The sequence below is a fragment of the Ceratotherium simum genome, chromosome 32 (genome assembly GCF_057802395.1).
Source record: "Ceratotherium simum simum isolate JZ-2026a chromosome 32, ASM5780239v1, whole genome shotgun sequence".
NCBI classification, from domain to species: Eukaryota; Metazoa; Chordata; class Mammalia; order Perissodactyla; family Rhinocerotidae; genus Ceratotherium; species Ceratotherium simum.
In genome coordinates this window covers 25,895,127-25,915,397 of record NC_141931.1, presented here as the reverse complement: position 1 = coordinate 25,915,397, position 20,271 = coordinate 25,895,127, and the positions used below count along the sequence as shown (strand labels likewise).

General features: G+C 42.2%; 1 protein-coding gene across 1 annotated transcript in view; it reads right to left on the bottom strand.

The window, feature by feature from the left end:
• ITIH5 (inter-alpha-trypsin inhibitor heavy chain 5) overlaps positions 1–18,188 on the bottom strand; it is an 80,841-nt gene extending 62,653 nt beyond the window's left edge. Inside the window, exons 1-2 of the mRNA XM_004425382.3 lie at positions 18,099–18,188; positions 8,767–8,811 (exon numbers count right to left, since the gene is read on the bottom strand). Coding sequence (XP_004425439.1) covers positions 8,767–8,811; positions 18,099–18,188 — 135 coding nt within the window. The remainder of the gene's footprint in view (positions 1–8,766; positions 8,812–18,098) is intronic.
• Between the last annotated feature and the right edge of the window lie 2,083 nt (positions 18,189–20,271).

Genomic DNA, 20,271 nt, shown 5'->3' with positions numbered 1-20,271 from the left:
ATTTTTCATTATTGTTTGAAACTCCCTTTGGACGCCCCCTGTTCTCTGATTCATCTACACCAGGGGTGGGCAAACTACCGCAAGCAGGCCACAGGGTTTTGTAAATAAAGTTCTACTGGAACATAAATTTGTTTATATCCATTAGTTTACATATTGTCTGTGGCTACTTTTCTGCTACAATGCAGAGTAGTTGAGTAGTTATCTAATTGTGACAGAGACTGTATAACGAGCAAAGCTTAAAATATTTACTGTCTACTCCTTTAAGAAAAAGTTTGCTGATCCCTGGTCTGCACTATTTAAACAGATAAGGCCCTGATATCAGTCATTCACATATCTTTACTGATTGGTATGTTTTAGGAAGAGATCCCAAATTACATAGCCCACAGACATTTTTTGTGTGTGTGTGAGGGAGATCAGCCCTGAGCTAACATCCACGCTAATCCTCCTCTTTTTGCTGAGGAAGACCGGCTCTGAGCTAACATCTATTGCCAATCCTCCTCCTTTTTTTTTCCCCAAAGCCCCAGTAGATAGTTGTATGTCTAAGTTGCACATCCTTCTAGTTGCTGTATGTGGGACGCCGCCTCAGCAGGGCCGGAGAAGCGGTGCATCGGTGCGCGCCCGGGATCCGAACCCGGGCCGCCAGTAGCAGAGCGTGTGCACTTAACCACTAAGCCACGGGGCTGGCTCCCACAGACATTTTTATTTGACTTGCACAGTCTTTTAAAATTTTTCAAGTTTAGGTGACAATATTTAAAAATTGGGGAAGTTCCATAAAAATCCATAATGCCCATTCTCTTGAAAAACAAAGTGGGGCAATTCTGGCTACACATTCCCACATGACCATATGCTGCTGGCACTAATGGTGGCTGCTACTTTAGATCAGACCCATGTCCCATGCCTCCAGCTCCCCAGGCCCTACCAATCCCAGTTGTCTCATTAAGACTGAAAGTAAGTAGCCATTTTCACTGGAATTTTTCCTATTTCCAGCCTATTTCACTCATTGATATTCTCTGTTCTACTAGATTAAAAGAGGCCACAATTTGTACACCTATATTCATAGCAGCATTTTTCACAATAGCTAAAACATAGAAGCAACTCAGGTGTCTGTCGACAGATGAATGTATAAAAAAATGTGGTCTACACATACAATGGAATATTATTCAACCTTAAAAAGGAAAGATATTCTGACACATGCTGCCACATGGATGAACTATGAGGACATTATGCTAAGCGAAATAAATGGACGACAAAAGGTATGATTCCACTTATATGAAGTACCTAGAATAATCAAATTCATAGAGACAGAAAGTAAAACGGTGGTTTCCAGGGGCTGGGGGAGGAGGGAATGGAGAGTTGTTGTTTAATGGGATTAGAGTTTCAATTTTGCAAGATGAAAAGAGTTCTGGAGATGGATGGTGGTGATGGTTGATGACAGTGTGAATGTACTTAAAAGCACTGAACTGTACATTTTGAAATGTTAAGAAGGTAAATTTTACGTGTATTTTACTACAATAACAAAAGAAATTGAAAGAAAATAATAATAATTTTTTTTAAATGGCCACAAATTCTTCACTTCTCCTGCCATTGAGAGGCAGAGTTTAAATCATTTCCTTTTCAATCTGAGCTTAGTGACTTGCTTCACCTATAGAACCCACTGGAAATGATGTTCCAGAACTCTGAGGTCACAAGAAGCCACACCACTTTCATCCAGGTCTCTCGGAACACTCTCTCTGGAGGCCCTGAGTCACAATTTGGAGGGGCCATGTGGAGGCACTGCAATCAGCTGTGGCCACTGAGCCCAGCTACAGCCATTCCTGCCAAGGACCCAACACGTGAGTGAAGTCATAGTGAACCCTCCAGATCAGCCTGTCTGCCAGCTGAACACCACTGAGAGACTTCCATCAACATCATGGGCAGAAGAATCATTCCGCTGAGCCCTGCCCAGATCCTGGTCCCACAAATGGCATAATAATAAAATAGTTGTTGCTTTAAGCCACTGAGTTGGGGGGAAGCATTGTATACAGCAAGAGAAACTGGAACATCTGCCTAGTCTCTTTAAACACCTGAGTTTGCAACCCTGCTTTAGTATATCTTGCACTTGAGTTGGATTGAGTCATTTTGTTAGTTATTTCGAACTCTACGCTATTTCTGATCTCTACGCATTTTGTTTCGTGAACTAGACTTCTGCATATTAGAAATACCCTTGAAATTCTATTGGAAGAAGTTACAGTATAAATTATAAACACAAGATATAAGGAATAACAGACTCTAGGGGCTGGCCCGGTGGCCTAGCGGTTAAGTTCGTGTGCTCCACTTCGGTGGCCCGGGGTTCATGGGTTCAGATCCTGGATGTGGACCTACACATCGCTCATCAAGCCATGTGTGGTGGTGTCCCAAATACAAAATAGAGGAAGATTGGCACAGATGTTAGCTCAGGGACAATCTTCCTCAAGCAAAAAGAGGAAGTTTGGCAACAGATGGTAGCTCACAGCCAATCTTCCTCACCAAAAAATAAATAAGAGACTCTTACATCCAATTCCCTTGCTTTACCAGTGTCGGCCAAAGTAGTTTTCTTCCCCAGGTCACACAGGTAGGAGGGAATCAATCCAGCGTGGAATCTGGAGTCCCTGACTGCCAATCCTGCCTCTTGCGTAAAAGGATTCCAGAGACAGCCTGGCTGTTCAAGGCTTTCCACAGCGATGATTGTGACATAGCCAATAAAACACAGACCTCCCAAAGAATACTAAATATAATTCAGTTGTTGCTGCCGATTCAAAAGTCACCTGTGAACCTCAGTTATCATCCATTAAATTGTGAACATTCGAGACATAGGACATTAAGCTGAATCCATTCTGCACTGCGGTCATATTCTGACATTTCCGAAAATTCCTCCCAATAACTTATCACTTATCACTCACTTATCACTCTTTTACATAAGAACAGAGTGCTAAGAGGGAGAAAACTTGGTAAGTTCACATCTTAGATAAACGAAGCGTACAGCTCTCACTACGTAGCATTCCAAATAAAATTTACTCCTTCAGTGGCGGGTCCCTGCCCAGCACTATTTTAAAAATCATTAAAAGTCTTCTTCGCTTGGTACCCTTAGGACTATTTTGGATGCCTTGTTGATTTGTTCTTATTTATGAGCTAATTATCAATTATAACTTCATTGAACTTAAATGTGAAAATGAGAAGACATCTGACAAAATACTAAGTTTAACAACTATGGTATCTTCTTTTGCCTTAAATTAAGATTATGGATGTAGTAGAATTTTCCACACTATTACACCAAGAAGAGGAAAAACGGTTTATGGGCCCAAGAGACAGGCTTATAAAAGTTTTAAGAAACTATTTTAGTTTGCCTGCTTCTGCCCAGTTACTGTTTCCCATAGGATACCCTGCTGTCACTTACACATCAGGGCACTTGCCTTTCTGTTACAGCGCTCTTGGTCCACAATCCACCGACATCAGTCATGCGCAAATCCATCCCCCACCCCCCAAGCTACCCATCCCTTACCCCTCCCCCACTAGACTGCAGACACGTGGAGAACAGCGACCATGGCTTATTCCTGGTTTTTTTTTTACCCACAGCTCTCAGCATAGAGTAAAACTCAAAAACATTTGTGGAATTGAATTGAATTTTCTGAATCTTGAACAATTAAAGAAAAATATATATATGCCCAAAAAAGGAAATGGTAATAAATTAGTATTTATTAAGCACTACAATAGACTAAATTCTATGAAGAATTGGGAAGAAATGTTACTCATGGTTCCTTGTCTCAAGACACTTATGATCACATTGGGAAGAAAGTGCAAAAAATATAAAGCAACATAGGAAGATATGGGGATGTGTGTGTGTGTGTGTGTGTGTATTGTCAGCCCTGGTGGTCTAGTGGTTCAGATTCGGCACTCTCACCGCCACAGCCTGGGTTTGTTTCCCAGTCAGGGACCCACAGCACCCATCTGTCAGTTGTCATACTGTGAGTTGCTGGGATGCTGAAAGCTCTGCCACCAGTATTTCCAATACCAGCAGGGTCACCCACGCGGGACAGGTTTCTGTGGAGCTTCGAGACTAGGAAGAAGGACCTGGCCACCCACTTCCGAAAAAACCAGCCATGAAAATCCTATGAATAGCAGCGGAGCGTTGTCTAACAGAGTGCCAGAAGGTGAGAGAATGGCACAAAAAGACCAGGCAGTGATCCGCTCTGCCGTCCACAGGGGTGCTAGGAGTCAGAACCCACTCCACAGCACTAACAACATATATATATATTTCTTTTTTCTTTTTTACTGATTGACTATAAGACCTTTCAGTTTTCAGAAGAAAGAGAAGTGAGTGAGGTCTGTAAAAGTAAGAAAAGGTTCTTAAATAGATGCAGAGTTTGTATGTAGTGAAAGAGAACAAAAGGAACATTCTAAAAACACAAAAGACACGGAAGTAGGAATGAACCATATCACATACCTGGAACAAGAAACAGAGCGAGCAGTTTAATTAGAAAGATGGGTACATTGTGAAAAGAATATTGGGCAGGTACACAAAACTGTCAGGAAATGAACAACCCCAAAAGCCAAGCACAGAACTTGCAACGGCAGAGGTTCATGAAAATGTGTCATAAAAGGAAGGATATACAACAGTTGGCTCAATTTTTCCCAAGGCACCGTTCTTAAAAATCCAACGTGCTTTCCATATTTATATTTAACTCATTATTTCATTTGGGGATGTCAACTGGAAAACAGGGGGCAAAAATCAAGTCTTCCTGTGGCAATAATTTCTTCATTATTTTTCCTACAAGGGCTCAACAGACGGAAAAGTAGTTTGAGGCAGGGAGTGTCTTAATTAGCTGCTCAAGGGACCAAAGGTTTCTGTGTGACTCATGTGAGTCACTTAAAAATCAAGCCACCCAGAGGATGTCCTGAATTACCCAAGATGCCATCTGGAAATGTCATGAGGAGTGTTTGCAACGAAATGTAACTGAGAAACGTTTGCAACGGCATTTGCCAGAACCCAGGCCTCTTCTCAGAAGATTAACCTTTTATTGTTTTATTCTGGTCTATTAGAAGAACAATGTGGTGACCATTAGGAGAATTAATTTTGGAGGTGGTAGGGAACCTTAGAAATCATGTAACTCTGCTCCCCTTCACTTTATAAAGGAGAAAGCTGATGCCTGGCAGTTGGCTGACTCCAGGTCCAGAGATCTTTACTAAACCTTAATGCCTCTCCTTTCTGAGAAAAACAACATAGCCCACGTTGTTATTACACAAAAAGAAGACCTCCAGATAAGGCACCTCCTGAGTACTGTATTAATCTCCTTGGGGAAATAATTTTATCCCTCTATAGACGGAAGGTGGCATCAACTCTGAATTGCCTATTTGCGGTAATACATTCTACTTAGCAATATTTCGCTACATTTAGAAGAAAGGAAACATAAAATGCAATTAACACCTTTATGTAGGAAAAACTCCCCTCTATACACCTTCCCAAAAGGACAAACCACCATGGTTAGAGTTGGGAGTAGGGAGACAGGTGCATATATAATGCTGCCTGCTGTATTGACTATATTTTCTTTTTTTCTATTTTCTAGATGCTCTGGCATTTGGGGCCTTGATTCTGGAGAGTCCTGTCTCTACCAGGGCTAGCTAATTCCTAGAGATAGCAAAGGACTCCCCTGCAAGCACACCTTTGATATACAGCCAACCAGTCCAGAGCCCACACTCCCCAACTCTCACACCCCAGGTCAATATTCCCCCTGCCCTGAATCACCCCAGGGCCAGGTGTCGAACAACTAAGAAACACTATTATAGCCCAGAGCCTGCCAAAATTATTCAAACTATCCAATCCTAAGCTTACTTGCCATACCTAACCTGACTCACCAACTCCTTCTGAGAAAACTCTAATAAAGGCTCTGGGCCATGCTCTCCCCATTGCCCCTTGTGCCTTACGACTGACCCTGGTGCTTCCCCATGTGGCCCTGAGTGGTGTGCCATGCCTCCTGTTCCTAGGGATCTGTGAGTATAAACTTCCTTCATGACGATCATTTCCATGTCTATGTGTCTTATCACATCTGTTTAAAACAAATCCTGATTACAAATTTTAGAAGACCTGCTATGAGGAGATGCCAAGACACAGCCCCCTGCCATCGGGAGTTAAACGATGAGAGTGAATTGTTTTAGGAAAACCAAACCAGTATCTGTTAAGCACCATGGAGACTCAGACACAAAGATAGCCCTGCTTTTCAAAATATGAACATTTTTGTATATGTGATGCCAGAGAGCGTCATAAAAAGAGTATCTAATTAATTCAGAATAAAATCGAGTAAATTCCTGTGGTCCATGAGGCAGTGATAGCAAAGTACCCACTGTTGCCACCCTCATTCTATTCGTTAATTAGAGAACATTCAGAGACCTTCAGATGAGTGTGGTATGGCTAGAGCACAAAATATAAGGAGACTCACAGGGTAAACTGAGGCTTCAGAGGCAGGCAGGAGTCAGATCACACAGGGCCTTATATGTCCTCGGAGCTAATGCTACAGATGATACCAAGTCGTCGAAGACATTAGCAAAAGAAAGCAATGCAGCATGCTTACTGCTGGAAAGATCATTCTGGTACTGGTTAGATGGCTAAACAAAATTCATGTTAAAAAAGCCTAATACATGTGAAAGTGAGACTTTTAAAATTCAAAGAGATTTCTAAGAAAATCTAAGCAATTACATAAACAGTCTAAGCCAAATGGTCAAGAAAATCTTTGTAACCAAGAATGAAAATTCAGAGGCTGTAAAGAAAAGATACATTTATTTATGTATTTATTACTCAGGAACTTAAAACTTTTATATGGCAAATGTACCATAAACAAAGTAAGTAGACAAATGACATTTAGGGGAGAACTCTTCCAATTCAGAAGACAGAACTATCTGTAACATACAAAGATCTCCGACACACTGACAATTAGGAGATAAAAAAACACAATAGAAAAATGGGCACAGGACCTGAAAAAAAACCAATTCACAGAAGATCTACTCTGAATGGCCAATAAATGTGTAGAAAAAGTCCAAACTCATAAGTAGTCAAGTAAATGCAAGTTAAAGGAACAATGAAATATCACTTTATATCTAAAAGATGGACAAATCAAAAAGAGTAGTTGTATCTTTGCATAAATGTGCATGTTCATCACTGCTGATAGAAATGGAACTAACAAAGATAGTATTAGGAGTAAGAGTATTCCAAAGTAGTCTGACAACATCTATCAAGTGTCTATGTCCTTTGATCCAGTAATCCCCCTACTGAAAATCTAGGCCACAGAATCAAAAGCAACCACATAATAGAATAAACAAAAAGTTTTTTGCAGCATTATTTATAGGTGCCCAAAAAATGGAAACAAATTGAAATCTCATCAATAGTAGAATGCTTAATAAATTACAGTGTGCCAACAACACGGAATATTTTTCACCATCTAAAAGAATGGACAGAGTGAGGCCAGGTGAGGTATTGTTGAATGAAAATAATAAGAAATATATATATAATCAAGAAGGCAGTTTCGTGTATTCGTTAAGAGCACAGACTCAGAAGTCAGGCTGTTGGGATTCAAATCCTGGTTCCACCACCTCTTATCAATTCTAGCCGAGCCGAAATTGACAAGAATACAAGATCCCATTCCAAACAAAGATGGTAATGATCATGACGTTGGTCATGATAAACCCAGAATTGACTCAAACACCCACCAGGTATAGGGAGGCCTTGGATAAACGCCTTACCTTTGAGAAACTGCTGGAGAAGCCACACCCCAGAGCCTGAAGGCATGTCCCCACATTTTGATATGTCACTGCACACACAGTAGTAAGGAAGAACTGAGGTCATTTCAAATAAGCTCTCAGAGCTCTGGAACATTTGCCCAAGTTCCATCTGTTAGCCTCCAACATGCACGGAGAGCCTTGCCCAGCTTGCCTCACATGAAGTTTTAATCTACAAATGTGAATTCTTGGCTTGGTTTAGTTGTTTACTTCATGAGAAAGTCTTTATTTCTTGTGTAAGAATGTCATAAAAAAGTAAAAGTTACTTTAGGTGTTTTTTTTTAAGAAGATCTTTGAAACTCCATACTTTGTCCTACTGAAATAATCAGGTCTTTCGAGAAAGAAAAATCCACTTAAAGAAGACTTATAAAAGCTATGTTTTTCATATTTTCATATTAGAATTCTGCAAGCAACTTTGTAAGCTTTAGAGGAGCTGCAAGCAAAGCTAGCGCCTAGTTCAAAATACATAGAATAGTGAAGTGTGGAAATTAATAAAAGAAACCTTAACTAAATTGGAGTGGGGAAAGCCTGTACCGGGAGCTCTCACGGCCTATCACACATCCTCAATTACACAAAACAAGAAGAGACAAGCCCTTGCATCTTGAATAGGAAGTAAAATTATTTTACTACTGAAGGAAGATTTCTCTCCCTACCCAGCAACAGACCAGCCAATGAGAAATGCCACAGCTCAGCCAATGAGAAGCCATTGCTGCCCTGAAGTGTTACTTTGCCCCAATGGACTTTCCTTTACAACTGTGCCTCCCTATTCCCCTTCTTCTCTATAAAAGCAGCTCCCCTCTTTTGTTTGCTGGATTTGCCTATGGTTCACCATAGCATACACATCCCGAATTGCAATTATTTGCAATCTTTGCTAATTTCGGCTATTCCCGAATAAACTCATGTTGAGGATACAATAACAGGCAAATTTGCTTTTTAAGTTGACAGAGGGAACAGACTTTTAAGATGTGCCATGAGTATACATACCAGTCTTTGCAACAGCCTGAGCTGCCTTGGGACCCTGAGTCCAACCTATAAAAAGAGAAGAATCATGAAATATGATTGTGAGGACACTCTCAACGGAGTTATACGGGGGGGTTAAAGACAATTCAAATTCACAAAAAGGACTATCCATCCTGAAAAGCAGTTTTGATCTTTAATCAGGGAACTTGTGGGCCAGAATTAGAATTCACCCCTCTCAGACCTGGCTGACTGCTTAACCCATGATGTCACTCGTCATCCAAGTGTTCTTTTTTTTGTGAGGAAGATCAGCCCTGAGCTAACATCCATTGCCAATCCTCCTCTTTTTTTTTTCCCCCCAAAGCCCCAGTAGATGGTTGTATGTCACAGTTGCACATCCTTCTAGTTGCTGTATGTGGGACGCGGCCTCAGCATGGCCGGAGAAGCGGTGCGTCAGTGTGCGCCCAGGATCCGAACCCGGGCCGCCAGTAGCGGAGCGCGCGCACTTAACCGCTAAGCCACGGGGCCAGCCCATCCGAGTGTTCTTAAATCTGTTAGAGGAACATGGATGAAATGACAAGAACAAAGAGTTCATTAGAATATTTGTATTCTGTTTCATTTTACTTTGGGCTTGAAAATGAGCTCTTTGTTATTGTGCCTATTACAATGAGTAAACATGTTCAGCCTTACTCTAATGGGCTCAATTATTCAACTCAAAACTCCAGAAAACTCTAGAAGCAAAACTGAACTTACCTTGAATTTTCTTATTGTATTTTTTCTGGATGATATGCTATACTTTCCCATGTGCAGACGAGGGGTATGGGAAGGGAATAAAATGCTCATTTTAAAAAATCATATTAATTAACCAGCCAGTCTGGACTAAAAGTTCTAGCTGGTTATTGAACATTACTCATGGCAAGTCACTGTTTAAATAATAGGAGTGTTAACTACTATTGCTGTGAGGAATGAATTGTCCTTTCTGGAGAGCAATTTGACAATGTAGATCAAAACCCTGAAAAATATGCCTAGATTTTGTGCATATCTTTTTAAAACAGCTTTACGAGGTATAATTTACAAACAATAAAATTCATTCATTTAAAGTGCACAATTCAGTGTTTTTTATCATATTCACAGAGTTGTGCAACCATTGCCACAATCAATTTGGAACATTTTTATTATCCCAGAAGAAACCCTGTACCCCTTAGCTGTCACCTCCCAACCCCGGCCTTTCTCCGGGCACTAGGCAACCACTAATCTACTTGGTTTCTATGGATTTGCTCATTCGAGACATTTCATATAACGGGCATTATACAATATGTGGTCTTTTATGACTGGCTTTTGTCACTTAGCATAATCTTTTCAAGATTCATCCATGTTGTAGCATGTATCAGTACTTGAATCCTTTTTATGTCTGAATAATATTCCATTGTATGGATAGAATACATTTAGTTTATCCATTCATCAGTTGATGGATGTTTAGGTTACTTCCACTGTTTGGCTATTATTTATAATGTCAAATTTGCGTAAACATCCACCTGCAAGTCTTTTGTTGGACATATGTTTTTATTTCCCACAGGTAGATACCTAGGAGTGGAATTCCTGGGTTGTATGGTAAAGTTAACTTTTAAGAAATTGCCAAACTGTTTTCCAAGGTGGCTATAACATTTTACATTCCCACCAGTATGCATGTCTTTTAGAAATTCTACTGACAGAAAAGTATTATAAGGGGAAAAAAATTAATAGAAAAAAATGAATGTACAAGAAAATTCTTTGCAACTTTTAAAATAATTGATAATAATTGGGAATAGCCTAAAATATCCTTTAAAAGTGGTTTGGTTAAATATATTATGATACACAGATTAATTAGAACACAACTATTGAAAATAATGATCTATATTTAGGATCTATATTTATTGGCACCAAAAATGTTCATTTTATTGGACTTCAACGCTGTTCACCAAATATTTCTCTAGCTCTCTGCCAGAAGTATTGCATTTCCTGGCCCCCTTGTGGAAGGCAGGGCCATGAGACTAGTTCAGGCCAATAATGTATGAGTGTAAGCAGCATTTGTCACTTCTGGACCAAGTATTTAGTTACAGATGTGCAATCCTCCAGAACTGCCTTTTCTCTGGCACAGTGATTAGCAACATTTGAGATGGTAGCTGCTCCATCTAGCCCAAGTTCCCGAGTGACCACAACATGCATACTTGCTCCACTGCCAACCCAAGATGGACAAGTTGTGTAAGCAAGAAAAAAAACGCTTGGTATATTAAGACATTGAGATTTGGGGGTTGTTACCACACCGTAGGGTAGACTATCCTGACTGATATATTCATGACTCATTTTCAGGTGATTAAATCAGGTAAGAAAACACTGTTTCCTTAAACCTCATTTTTGTAAGTATAAGTGTTTGTATGTGACGAATGTACACCAAAATGCTAATGGCTATTACCTTTGGATGGTTGGATTAGTTTTCTTTAACCTTTTCTGTATTACCTCACTTTTTGACAAATTAGCACGTACCACTTCCATAATAGAAAACAATAAAGATATTTCCATTTTGTAAACGAAAAGTATAACAGAAACTGTTTTAATCCCTGATCCCTCCCAAAAAATATAGAGATTGTAAATGGCCATTATAAGCCATTATAGAGCCTCCTATTCTATAGACCATGGACTAGAAAGAAATAGTACAGGATTTAGGTTGACATCCACCACCCCAACTCCAAATGAGAACCAATTACTAGGAGGACACAGACTGTCCAAGGAAAGCCATAATAAGCACCCTGGGAAGTTCTTCACCAGTGCTGCAGGTTCATTTCAGGCCTTTCCCTTCCTAAAATTGTGGAATAGGCTGGGGACCACTTAAAATAACTATGGTCAGAAGGAAAGCCCAGCCCCTCTCAGGTATTATGTTCTCTGGTTGATCTAAAGTATTTTCTTTGAAGTTTCCTCCTTCATAAAATAGGTTTTCCAAGAACATAAACAAGCCTTGAGGAGAACAAGAGAAGTTGGTTTTTCGTTTTTGAGATGACTATCTGACGTCTCAGGGGATCATGATGGCTCCACGTCAGTCCAAGTTTAAACTTAGACTGAACCAGAGTCAAAACTTCCTGGTACACACGGATTCCTGGTGCCACTAGGATTGGAAGTGGAAATGACACCAATGTCATCGTCATTGTTTTTAGTTAGGCATTCCTGATCCCTTTTATGGTTTGAGTGTTTTCCCATTGCCTTATAAGAATCGGGAGAGGGGTTTAAGGACCGATAAGTAACTGACTCCAGCTTAATATCAAGGACTGCCATGAATAGTAACCTTAGGGCCGGCTCTGTGGCTTAGCGGTTAAGTGCGCACGCTCTGATGCTGGCGACCCGGGTTCAGATCCCGGGAGCGCCCCGAGGCACCACTTCTCCGTCCAACGCGAGGCCGAGTCCCACGTACAGCAACTAGAAGGATGTGAACCTATGACATACAACTATCTACTGGGGCTTTGGGGGGAAAAAACTGAATAAATAAAATCTTTAAAAAAAAAAAAATAGTAACCTTAGAGCTTGGGGCTCCAAATCATAGACTTAAGAGACGGCTCAGATAGGATTCTTTGCTCCTATGGAGCAGAGTTTATTTCTCCAGCATAGGAACAGAAGATGTCCAGACCATAGTATTTATTGAGAAATGTAAGCCATGAGGGGCTGGCCCCGTGGCCTAGTGGTTAAGTTCAGCGCCCTCCACTTCAGCAGCTTGCGTTCAGTTCCCGGCACGGACCTACACCACTGGTTGGCGGCTATGCTGTGGCAGCAACCCACATGCAAAATAAAGGAAGATTGGCACAGATGTTAGCTCAGGGCGAATCTTCCTCAGAAAAAAAACAAAGAAATATAAGCCATGATCCTTGCCATCAAGGACAATACTATCTAACTTGAAAGAAATATACTCATGAAAACTTAATAGACCAGGTAATTTTTATAAGTTTCAAAGGAAATGGAAAAAGGCAGAGTTCACTATGTTTTTTGAGTGACCATGAGGGGCTTCATGATGGAGGCATGGCTAGAACTAGTTGTGTAGGATGCTTATTGGAGAAGGATGAAAGGGCAGGAGAAATTTAAAGAGAATCAGGGTCAATACAGGAACTACGCTGAGAAATAGTCAGCTTCATAGATCTGCCACTGCCTCCTTAACTCGCACGGACCAAGCAGCATTCACTACCAGGAGGTAGAAGAGTGGTTGAAGATTTCCTTTGCACAAAGAATGTAGCAATAACACTATCAGGGCTGTAGGGGTTTAGAATCTCCCCCATCTCACCCATCATCAGTTAGTCCATCTATAGATTAAAAAACAGCAGGCACTGCCCACGTGTTCGTAACTTGAATAATAGGGGATGCATTTTTTTCCCCAGGATCAATCACAGTGTTGGCTATGATTGGAAGAGAAGAGAAATATCCTTAGAGCATTCTAAAAAGTCCATAAATGGGAAAGAGTCTGGGAAGAGAGTAGAGCAGCGAAACTTACTTCTAGCCACAGTGGAAGATATTCTGAATATGCAGAACATATACGTATTTTCCCTCCTGGTATGGATGCTTTAATGACCCAAGGCGACTGAGAGAGACATAAAGGCAGGGGTCGTGCCCTCTGCTCTTCCTTTTCAGCCCAATCACTGGGTCTGTGACTCTAGATCCTACAACAGAGCCAAGAGATGCTGCACTGGGCCAGCCTCAGCCACACATCATCAAGTGACCGAAGGCGTGAGTTCCTGAGGGCTCTGTGCTACGAATTTATCCACCAGTTGGCCCCATCTGCTGAGGGTCTTCTGAAATCCTGAAACCAAGACCCAGGAACTCAGGAGTCAGTTGCCTCCAAGATCTGTTATAGGGCCCGACACAAAACCAAGGGCTAGAGGTTGGAAAGCCACTGGGGGTGCCATCTATCACCCAGGCTCAAAACAGTTAGTCTGGGAAGATTCCCATTTGCGTAATTCTGTATCACCCGCGCGAAAGTTTCCTTCCTTTGGAGTAATGCTGCTACTTTAGGAGATTGTTCAGCCGTTAACCATTTGCAATTTGGGGCGCCCATAACCTCCATAATGGAAGAAGAAATTTCATTTTGGGGCTAAAATTCCAAACAATTTCCATGCAGCTTATTAAAAAAAAAAAAGCAACTGGCCTTAGGCAAGTCACCCTGTCCCTTTTCACCTGTGAAAAGCAAAGGAAATGGACCAGATTTGTGGAAAAATAATGAGGAAGTTCAGGATCCCCTACACCCCCCCAAAAAAGCTCAGGTCTCCATCCCATGGCCCCTTCTTCCTAACTAGACCCTGCCATTCCTCAGATACGGAAAGCCTGCTGTATCTCCCACAGGAACTCCCACAGCACGGTAGGCAAGTTGGCTTTACATTGGAGCATTCATCCAAAGCTTTGGGAAGATGTTAGTTAGGAATGTGAAGTCACATGCTACTTATCGCTGATTCTCAGGACTCCCCCACCCTTACTCTTTCCCCACACCCCCAAAGAAATAAGATATGGCTGGTTTGAGAGTGAGCAAATCTCTAGAATCTCTCCCACAAGATCCTCCTCCTCCATCTCAACAATCACGCCCACACACATAAAGGAGACAGTATTGAGTGGCCTGGAGCTCCCTAAATCTTTTCCTGACTTCACTTTTTAAAGAGTTAAAACAACAACAACCACAAAAAACAGTTGTCTTGATTCTATGTGTTTTCTCAAATGCAAAGATTGGGTTCTGAGTGAGATTTAAAAAATAAAAACTCCAGAAAAATTCTCAATTCAGGGAATTAGAAATGTGTCACCAAGATCAGCATGGTACCACAAGCATATAATGAACTCTACTATGTGCCAGGAGCTACAAATAAAAATCGCATTTAAACAAATGACATTATATTGTAAAGAGGAAAGTGGCTTGGTCTTTGGAGGAACCACTGAAAGCCCGGCTTTGGCACTCAGCACACCTGGGTTTGAATCCAGGCTCTGCACACAGGACGTTAGGTACGTCACTTCCCTGGGGGGAAGTCCATGGCTCTCCTGGAAAGTAAGCACACTGACCCTGTCCTTGCAGTGGCAGTCAGAGATCTAACCAGGCTGCACGTAAATAATAAAAATAGCTAATATTACCTTAGTGCTTACCACATGCAAGGGCTTTGCCTGAATTAACTCATTTTATCCTCACAACAACCATAAGAGCAGAAGTGGGTTTATTATTTTGTTTTTAATACTTTATTATTATGTAGAAGCTAATAAAATGTAAGCTTCAGGATCCCTTACCTTGTACAGTCTCTTAACAAGGAGTGATATTTGTGGTGTTTGTCAGGGTATCAAAATGTGTCATTTGCTGTGACTTATTTATCATGCTGAATAAATGTTCACCTTAGCACCTAGTTGTGTAGTCATCACTGGATATTCTTTTTCTTCAAGAAGGCCCTGCAAATTTTATTGACTTTACTCCCTTCACAAAACCTAGACCCACACCTGTCTATGAGGTAGGAACCATTAACAACACTATCTTGCAGATGAGGAAACTGAGACCCAGAGAGGGTAAGTTACTTGCCCAAGTACACACAGCCAGGTAGAGGCGTGGCCCAGATTGGAACCTGCGCAGGCTGGCTCCGCTTGAAGTGTCTTAACCATACACTTTATTGCTTCTCATTATTTTGACCTAGAGCTCCTAGCAAACTCTCTTGGACATTCTGGACACTCAATAATTGGCGGCTATTATTATTTTGTAAATTAAAAGTTCATTTTGTAATAACAGAAATACAACCCTATCCTTATTTAAAGAAACCATATCAATTTGAAACTTATAAAATAAGTTTCAAAAAAACAGATAAATCTGTAGCAGGCTGATTTCATACAAGAGACTTCCTTTTTACTACTAATTTCCTGAAAGATTCTTTGAAAGCAATATTATTCTAAATGTGGTCCATGGATCATCTGCATCGGAATTATCTGGGCTCCACCCCAAACCTAATGGATCTGAATTGATGGGAGTGGGGGACAGGAATCTGGATGTTTAATGAGCTCCCTGACTGCCCTTTTGCACACGCAAGTCTGAAAACTACTGCTTATAATTCTTCCTCACTATGGGTGATATTGTTTACAGCTGAGGTGGAAGAAGGGGGGACAGGAAGGAACCAGGATCTAAAGTTTTATTATAATATTTCCAATTAAAGGTAAATGACAAATAAGATAGCATCTCTTAAATCTCAGTACAAATTAATAGGCATATTCAGTTACATAAGAAAAATTAAGTTTACACATGATTTTGAAGACCGTAGTTATTGAGAATAGAACACTAACTACATTGCTAGGTACTGTTCTAACTTTTAAGAATATTAATTTGTTTAATCTTCAAAATCCTTTTAAGTCATCTCATCATCCCCATTCTAGAGATGGGTAAATAGAGACTCATAGATGATAAGTAGCTCTCCAGTTAAGTGCAGAGCCAGGATTCGAACCCAGGAAGTCTGGTTCTGGAGCCTGTGGCCTTAAATCCTACGTCACGCATGCGCACACACATTTTTTCAATAGAGTGGGGATAAAAAGGTAAAATTGCAAATTTTCACAGAACTTTACATGTTGGAGTTCTTGTCTGGTTTAGTCATTTTCAAGATGAATCAATAGTGCCGGGGGTTGAAGACGGCATGAAATCACTAAAATGGGCCAAACCCATGTTTTTCCATGCAGGCAAGTTGAGAGCGTTAATCCTACTTGCACTTGCAGATGTTGGAGCTTTCGTGCCCCCTCCTAGTTCATAAACAGCATCTTTGTTTCAGTCTTCCCACACTCTCCTCCCTCCAACCCTCAGAAAAGTTTTAAGGTCTTTCCCCTAAATTCCTTCCCTCGGCACTTCTGCTGCCCAAGCCAAAGAGCACGCGCTGACATTCTGGGCTGAAGTCATTCCAAGCACTTCAGGTGTATTAGCTATTCACTCATCACCCTACTATTTCCCATCTTTTACAGAATTGGACACTGAGGCACCCAGTAACTTGCCCAGGGTCACAGAGCTGCTAAGTGACGGAATCTAACCCAGGCAGCCTGGCACCAAGCCCACGCCCTTAACCACTTACTAAAACATCTACCATTTATTGAGTGCCCACTGTATACCAGGTCCTTGACACAAACTGGCAGCTGAATCCTTACAAGGACACCCAAAAGGAGGTGTATTTCCTGCTGTGACTAACCAGAAAGGAAGGCTCAGGGAGATAAGCAGCTTGTCCAGACCACACAACTCCAAATGGCACAGTAAAGACCAGTCTCTCTGGATCCAAAGCCTGCACTGCCCCAGCCACTGCACAGCCTCCTCGAATTTTTATGGGTATTCCTCCTGACAACCCTACAGGAGAATGACCATTTCTTCCCTTTTTCTGATAAGCACATTCACGAAACAGAGCAACAGGAGTAACCATCTGACGTTTACCTAGATTCTGTCTTCCAGATCTGCTCTTCACAACGAGATGCTGGAAAGGGGGAGGAAGCGTATGCCTCCTTATTTCTTCCTCCCACCGTGAGAAAACACGCCTTAAGCTAAACAATTTAAATATAATTTAAATGATATGTGTGTAAACAGCACGAGGCAATGTAGATACACACTAATTAGTTGGGACTCAGCCATTTCTCTCTATAAGGTCTTTACATTGATATTTATGTGAATTTGTTTTATATTTTTCAAAAAGCTTTTCCATCCATCAGACACGGTATTGAGATTTCATACTTGCAGGTTTTATCCACCTGTGAGGTTAAGCCATTTAAAGCACGAACTCTGGCACATGCACAGAGCATTAACCAGGGGAAGGGAGCCCTTGGTCCTTGGTCCTCCGCCCACCATCCGAGGACCATGGATAAGAACCTGATGGGGAGTCGTGTTCGCTCGGTTTTCAAATGGAAAAAGCGGAGGCTTCCAGGAGTTTGGAGCTTTTCTTAGATAGTACTTTCTCTCTGGAACAACTAGCAACAACACTAACACAAAACTGCCCCACACATGCGCCTTGAAGAAGAACCTTGTAATTAACCGGGGGATCTGGCTCAGAAACGAACAAAAGCAACAAGAAACTAGCAGAAATCTGTGCAGATAACAGGAGGCAAGAAGAAGATTTGGTTCTGCAGGACTTTAAGTCCCAGGCACAATTCTGCAGGAAACTTCACCAGCCAGACTCTCGCCACGAGTGACCAACAGATGGGGAAGTTCCCGAGCAGAAGGGGGGACGAGGTGACAGGAGATGGGGTGTGATCCCTCCCTCCCTCGCGTCCAGCACCAGTCAAAGGGGGTCTGTGCAGCCGCCACGCGAGGCAGTGGGAAGGGACGACAGCGCGCGCCCGGGGCCTCCTTGGCTCCCTCCGAGATCTCCACTTACTGGCTCCGAAGTGTCACCCCAGCTCCGCCCCTCTTCCAGCGACCCCGCGCAGAGCGGCAGCCCCAAGCACAGCCCGAGCAGCAGGAGCATGGCGCGGCGGGAGCGCGGCGGCCGGCACTGGACGCGGTGGGACGCGCGCGGGGACACCGCTCGGGGCTCGTGGTGCGCGCTGGGGACACCGCGCCCGGCTCTGCCGGACGCGCACGGCCCCGCCCCCGGGACCCCGCCCCCCTGGGCCCCGCCCCCAGCCCGCCCCGCGGCGCCCCGGGTCCCCACTGCCCTGCGCATAGCTCTCCCCGCGGTCACCTCCCGCCCTGCAGCCCGGCCCTCCTCCCCTCATTCCCTCGGTCGCCTTCTTCGCCGCTGCCTTCTCCATCCAGCGCGTGTGACCCCTGCCAACACCATCCCCAAATCTTTCTTCCTCTCCTGCAAGATGTGAAATGCTTCTTCCTGGACTCGCTTCCTTCCTGTCTCAGGAGGACGGGACTAGCCAGTGACCCTCAACACGCAGCCCACCCTCCTCCCTGCTATATACCCCCCACACCTGCTAGCCTAAAGCCAACAAGAGGCCTTCTTCGTTTTGCCCAGAGAACATTCTCCTGGCATCCGGCACTGATCCTCAGAAGCCAAGTTAAGGGATGCAAATTAGTAGTCTAATGCAGAAAATGTTAGCAATGTTGTCCCCTCTTATGCGCTTCGGGCGTGAGAAGACAAAAAAGAGGAAGTGGGATTGGCACCATGTATGTGGTACTACTTCTAATTTCTTGGTAATTAATCATGACAATGAATGTCATTGTGTATCTCAGTTACAAACTATTTGTGATAGTTCTGTCCTGCCATAGGGAAAATTACTCTCTGCCAACCATCCACACAGGGCCTTTGATAGTCTGGGTGCCATCTTTTCATCTGGTGGGTACACAGTGTTGCTGGAGCTGCCTATTTCCTCTTCCAGAAGACAATCACCTTAACGACATTTTTTATGTCTCTGTAACAACTGCATCTTTTTTTTTTTTTTAATTTTTTGTTTATTGCAGTAACATTGGTTTATAACATTGTAAAAATTTCAGGTGTACATCATTGTACTTCTATTTCTGCGTGGACTACATCATGTTCACCACCAAAATACTAATTACAACCCATCACCACACACATGTACCGAATTATCCCTTTCACCCTCCTCCCTCCCCCCTTCCCCTCTGGTAACCACCAATCCAATCTCAGTCCCTATGTGTTTGTTTATTGTTGTTATTATCTACTACTTAATGAAGGAAATCATACGGTATTTGACCTTCTCCCTCTGACTTATTTCACTTTGCATTATACCCTCAATGTCCATCCATGTTGTCACAAATGGCTGGATTTCGTCGTTTCTTATGGCTGAGTAGTATTCCATTGTGTATATATACCACAGCTTCTTTATCCATTCGTCCCTTGATGGGCACTTAGGTTGCTTCCAAGTCTTGGCTATTGTGAATAACGCTGCAATGAACACAGGGGTGCATGTACCCTTGCAAATTGGTGTTTTCAAGTTCTTTGGATAAATACCCAACAGTGGAATAGCTGGATCATATGGTAGTTCTATCGTTGATTTTTTGAGGAATCTCCATACTGTTTTCCATAGTGGCTGCACCAGTCTGCACTCCCACCAGCAGTGTATGAGAGTTCCCTTCTCTCCACATCCTCTCCAACACATGTTGTTTCCTGTCTTGTTAATTATAGCCATTCTGATGGGCGTGAGGTGATATCTCATTGTAGTTTTGATTTGCATTTCCCTGATAGTTAGTGATTTTGAACATCTTTTCATGTGTCTATTGGCCATCTGTATATCTTCTTTGGAGAAATGTCTGTTCAGCTCTTTTGCCCATTTTTTAATTGGGTTGGTAGTTTTTTTGTTGTTGAGATGCATGAGTTCTTTATATATTTTGGAGATTAAGCCCTTATCAGATGTATGGTTTGCAAATATCTTCTCCCAATTGTTAGGTTGTCTTTTCGTTTTGTTGATGGTTTCCTTTGCTGTGCAGAAGCTTTTTAGTTTGATGTAGTCCCATTTGTTTATTTTTTCTATTGTTTCTCTTGCCCGGTCAGATGTGGTGTTTGAAAAGATGCTGCTAAGACCGATGTCGAAGAGCGTACTGCCTATGTTTTCTTCTAGAACTTTCACAGTTTCAGGTCT